This window comes from Mycetomoellerius zeteki, unplaced genomic scaffold (assembly GCF_001594055.1).
Source record: "Mycetomoellerius zeteki isolate Tzet28-1 unplaced genomic scaffold, Tzet1.0 scaffold22, whole genome shotgun sequence".
Classification (NCBI taxonomy): domain Eukaryota; kingdom Metazoa; phylum Arthropoda; class Insecta; order Hymenoptera; family Formicidae; genus Mycetomoellerius; species Mycetomoellerius zeteki.
In genome coordinates, this window is record NW_017257172.1 from 232,256 (window position 1) to 238,258 (window position 6,003).

The 6,003-nt window shown below is 31.7% G+C and overlaps 1 protein-coding gene across 1 annotated transcript in view; it reads right to left on the reverse strand.

The window, feature by feature from the left end:
- Positions 1–2,123: 2,123 nt before the first annotated feature.
- Positions 2,124–6,003, reverse strand: part of Mical (Molecule interacting with CasL) — a 28,991-nt gene continuing 25,111 nt past the window's right edge. The window contains exons 23-27 of the mRNA XM_018448159.1: positions 5,533–5,680; positions 5,295–5,404; positions 4,836–5,009; positions 4,506–4,620; positions 2,124–2,279 (exon numbers count right to left, since the gene is read on the reverse strand). Of these exons, the coding sequence (XP_018303661.1) occupies positions 2,183–2,279; positions 4,506–4,620; positions 4,836–5,009; positions 5,295–5,404; positions 5,533–5,680 (644 nt within the window). The 3' untranslated portion in view covers positions 2,124–2,182. The remainder of the gene's footprint in view (positions 2,280–4,505; positions 4,621–4,835; positions 5,010–5,294; positions 5,405–5,532; positions 5,681–6,003) is intronic.

A 6,003-nucleotide genomic window follows, 5' to 3' on the forward strand; every position in this document is an offset into this window, starting at 1 on the left:
CCATACGCTTAAATGTATGTATAACATTCTACTTCACGCTTTATATTTACGAATTTCATGAATCGCGAATCACTACTTCTTTCCGTTCTTTTAAGTTCTTTTTTTTTTTTTATTACCGACATGTGTCTATATAAATGATGAAATAAAAGGTATCTTTTTTATTTTGATTATTTTAGTCTCATAATAATGCGAAAATAATACTAACCAAATTTTGTATAGGTTTATTTGCGCGTGTGTATATATTATATACACTCTTTGGGAAATAGTTAGACATTGATGTGAATAAAAGCCATTTAAAAAACGGCGACAAATGTCACAGGACTATTTCGATTTCTCTCGATAAGGCCTCCGAAGAAAGTCCTACGCGTCGAAGCTGTATCTATCACCATCATCGAGAAAATGATCTAGATTTGTGCGTAACTTTTTTTTCAAAAAATATATATACCTACACACACTGACACATAAAATACATAAACGCTTTTCATCTACAAAATATATTATCACTATAAAAACTTATCCGTGGTTGTATCTCAAATACAAATGGTTAATTAAAGAGCATCCTTCGGTTGTATTACTGTATTGTTAAAGTATGTACATATGGAATTTAAATATATCTTGCGTATAACGTATAAAAAGATTTTTGCGCTAGAATTATGAAACATCATTTGGTCTTTTTCTTAAAAAATAAAATGATGAAAATGGTTTTATTTTGATGAAAAATATTGATAAAAATTGATAAAAAATAAATATATACAAATAAATATTGATAAAAATATTAATAAAAATTTGGTTTTATGATGAAAATGGTTTTATTTTGTTCTTCAAAAACTAATGAAATTAGTTTCATTTCAGGATTGTGAAGAAATTTACAATTAAATCTAGTTTCTCATTTATGCCCAGTCGCTTCTTTCTAACATTTTGCAATAAAATCTTATTTTATGTTACACCTAGCATGGTGTCCAGCAAAATCTGGCGAGTCAATTCAAGGATAATTCCAGGACATTCCAGGAAAAATTCTGGTTTTTCCAGAATTTATTCCATCGATTAATTTTCATTATTTAATTAATGATCATCGATTTGCACAATATTATATGCTTTGTATTTAAGTTAGGATTCTATACGAATGAATTAAAACGCTAACAAATTTGGAACAATATTATTTATTGCTTTATAAACTTATAGTATCAAACGAACATTCCATTAATACAAACAATTTTTCTACTATGTTCTATCTATTTTAAACGTTAAATTCAAGTTTCTCATTTTCTATTGGTAACTTATTGCATTTTTAAGAGAGGACTTATACTCGAACACAACTTTTCTTATTATTTTTTCTTTTTTTACGCTAATTTTTTTAGAATGAAAAAATGATAAATTCCAGGCAAGCTCTGAAATTTCACGGGTTTTCCAGGAATTTTCGAGAATACATAAAATTCCAGTACAATTCCAGGATTCTAGGATATTCAAGGATCGCTGGACACCATGACTTACAAGGGGAGATACAAGTATAGAAATCACGGATTTTGAAAAATTTGATATTAAAATATAGAGTTTGACGTCGACGAAATGTAATACGTAACATTTAAGTGCCAATGGATCAAAGGATTGAAGTTACATTTCACGACGTCAAACTATATATCTTAATATCAAATTTTTCAAAATCCGTGATCTCCATATCTGGATCTCTCTTTGTTAGTGATCACAAACGCGCGCACATGTATCATTTTACAATTAAAGGTGCGTTCCGCGTTTTTATAGGGCTTGTAAATATCATTTGGCCTTGTTTAATATTTAATAGGCAACAAGAATGAACTGATGCTTACAGCGTGTGAGCGTGTGAAAACGATACCCTAAATAATACGACAATGGCAATGGAGTAGATTTCACGTTTATGTAAAAAATAAAATTTACGTAAAAAATAAGAAAATTTAATCATATTTGTAAAAAAGATATGTTTATTAAATATTGAATATATTGAAAATGGGCAGAAATATATTCTAGGCATATACGAGTCTTCTCTATCTTTTTCAAATTACCTAAACTATTTACAATATTTTATATATATATATATACACGTATATATATTTTTTTTATATATATATATACATATAAAATTTTCTTCTGGTGTTATCATGCAATAAAAAATTGTAGCGGAGAATATATATACAGAAGCGTATCATCCTTAGACTGAATATTTAGGACCACATTTCTTAATTGGCGTTAATCTCAGGCCTTTAGCCAACATTTGAGCTTCGAGGTCGCGATCTTCGTTCTGATATCTAAAAAAGAAATAAATATATTTGTATTAATTTTAGAAAAATACTATATAACTTGTTAAAACGGTGTATTCACAAAAATTTATTTACTCCAATCATCATTTTCCTTCAAAAATATTTACACCTGATCTAGCTTCTATCAAAGAGAAACATTTAGATTAAAAAATAATTTTAAACACATTCTATTATTAACTTCTTCTTTTCACATAATACGAATAACTAGGGTGCGGATGTTCGAGCATGATCCCGCGGCGTGCGCGGAGAACCGCTGCGTGCGAGTGAGTCGGATGCTCGCTGAAATGAGATAGTAACATTCATAGTGGTGTGGCGACTCGCCACCAGAGGTCTAACGGGTCTCGCGCGGATTCTCGTAAGTGCCACCGTTACACGAATTTCCTTTAAATAAGATCCCGATCTAATACTCTCTCGGGCGTCTAAGGCAGGTCCCAACTACATTGCCTTACTGATGAGTCCCCAGTAGTGGGGACCAGGACGAAACGTCGCGGTCGGTCATAGTTCGAATCGATCACGATCCATCTTTCATTTTTCCGGCCTATCAAACACAATGATACCTCCAAAGTGGAATTATAGGTGAGCTATTGCGCATAATGGAGATATATTTTGTCAACCAATCACGAAGGGCCCATTTTATGGATCCTTTTATTTTTTCATAAAATGAGTCCTCCATGATTAGCTGTCCACTACTTTTAGGCTACTGCGCATCCACGGGAATAGCTCACCTTCTATAATTCCACCATGGTAACATTGTTCGAGGAGACTCGAAGCCCGTCGACTGCATCCGATCTATCCAAATATTAGTTACTTTCTGCATGTGATCTACAATGGGCAGTAGCAGTAGTGAATTTAAGGACCTCTATTCTTGAAAAGTATCGCACACGAAAAACTAGGGAAATGCTATAGTATATGTGACGCATACTATACTATTTTCCTAGTTTTTCATATGCGATATTTTTCGAGAATAGAGGCCAAGGAGTAGGCGTAGAAATCAACCAATTATAGTCGAAGTATAGTTGAGAAGAATAATCAATTATGATTGGTCGATTTCTACACCTACTCCTTAATCCATTGCTACTGCCTATTGTAGACCACGCATTCCATTTACACACAAGTGAAACTTTAGTTGATTAACTAAATTGACAAAAACATTTATGATGTAATACCTTTGCAGTATCAATAGCAAGGACTCGGATCGAAAAAAATTTGGTCCGGATAACGGTCCGAGGCTAAATCCAATTTTTGATTCCAGTTCTTTTACTGTAACGGTTACCGAGTTTGTATGGATTTCGGTCCTTTTCGGTTTCAATTTTCGATAATTATATACCTATGACGGTCACCGTTGTCACTAAAAGAACTGAAACCGATACCGAAATTGAAAGTTAGGTATCCTCAGACGATAATCGTAAACAGCCGAAATTTTAATATATCCATAATGTATCCATAACGTAACTTCAGTCCGAGTCCCTGATCAATAATCATGGAGACAGTATCTGCCAATAATTTCGATCTATACAAATATTGTTTATGTTTTTTATTTTGCTCGTATCGATTTAGAGAACATGAAGTTGTCTTATACAAGTAGATAGAACAACGCTTGCAATAAAATCGGTCCGGCTTTGTAAAAACATCATAAATATTTTTGTCAATTTCAATTGAGGCCAATTTTTCCTCTAAAGACTTCTGCATTTTGAAGAAAAGCGTTCTCACGCGATGTCAAATCAATACAGAAAAATATAGAAAAAATCTCTGCGCTCTGTTTACATCGAATAGTTCTCAAGCCAACTGAGATAGATATATTCGGATAGATCGGGTGCAGTTGGCGTGCTTCGAGTTTCCTCGAGAAATGTTGTTATCTCATTTCAGCGAGTGCCCAACTCGCTCGCACGCAGCGGTTCTCCGCGCGCCCCGCGATCGTGCCCAAGCATCCGCACCTTAATTATAGCATGTAACTTCTTGCATCTTTATTTTCTTACTCAAAAAAATACACGACTACTATATTAAAAAAAATCTGTATAAAGAAATGATAATGATTTCTGATAATAATTAATAAATATTTCCACTATATGAATTGAAAAAATACAAACAAATAAAATAGTTAACAATTTGAAAATGTAGAATAAATACTCAGATTTGTAAAAAAATATTAAAACTATGGACATAACATGCATTTGTAGAAGTAATATGTGTGTCAAGCACAATGATTTACACCACCTCTGTCGTTCTTCTTCTAATAGAGCGATTAAGGAATCTCTTTTTGCTACTATCTCTAACATTTCCGTCAAGATTTCTCCTTCCTTTTTAACATCGTCACTGGTCTTCTTATCATCTGTGAAATTACATTACAATAAAACCGTTGTATGCTTATATACACATTGTAATCTAAAAATTTCTCGCTGATAATAATATATTAGTAGTTTTATCATTTAAATGTCATTCTTAACATTTTGTGTGCGTTTTTTAATAGAATATTTAATGTTCGATAAATTCTAATAATTATCATAAAATAATAAATTAATAATTACAAAATTTGAAAATATTTACCATCATCAGCTAACCGTTCACGCAATTCTTGTTGCAATCGTTCATGACGATCTTCCAATTGAACTTCTTGCGCACGCACTAGAAGTTCCTTTTCGTATCTACGCAGTTCCGTACGTTCTTTCATTAAGTCAAACCATTCCCTAAGCAAATCAGCTTCTTCACGATTGGAAGAATCTGAATGAAATTATTTAATATTTCAGATTATATTTCTTAACTACTATACATGCATAAAATATTCATTTTAACAATTAACATGTATCAATTTTTTTACTTTGTTTTTTAAATTAAAAGCAATTAAAGTTTGATATATAAATCAAATAGAATAAATTAGAAACTACAGTAATAGTAAATTAGATATATAGGCAGAATATTATATTCTAATTTTAAGGTATAATAACGAAGATTAAATATTAAAAACTTGAAAGGATCTATATACATATGAAAATAATATTGTATTACCTCCTTCACCACGCAGCGCTTTTTCGACACTTACGCCCCGGCTTTCTAATTCCCTTTGTTTTACTTCGGTTTCTTCCAGTTTCCTTTGTATTTCTTGGGCCATTCGTAATCTTTAAAATGTATTTAATTTAGCAAAATTTTCAAATTAAAACTGCACTACAAGCATATATAAGTATGCTCAAATTTGTCTTAGCATGTTGTTCTCTTTATTCAAATATAATACAATTATATGCCTTACCTCTTTAATTGTGCTTGTCTAGCTATTTTTTTAGCAGTCTTCAATTTACGAGAAATGCTATTGCACGATTCTTCAGTTGCCGTAACTTTTTGCATGCATGACGCTGATAAAGCAGTTGTTTTAGTATCGTCATCTGATAAACTGTCATCTAAAACATAAAAGAATAAAATTATCATATTACAATATTATTTTGTATCCTTATATCATTAACGAGATAATTACCAAGAAAAATACAAATATAAAAGGGATTAGCCTAAATACATTACTTTCTGTTTTGTAACATAAGAGCAGAGAGAGAGAGAGAGAGAGAGAGAGTTGTGTAAGTTAACTTATTTTTAACTAACAAGAGACGTCACCCAACTGTCCGGCATCGATTTGATTCTCCGTGAAATATGTTGTTAAACATAAAAATCTAAATGACACGTATTTTTTTTATACGTGCGTTAACTCATGTTTAAGGGATGAAACACC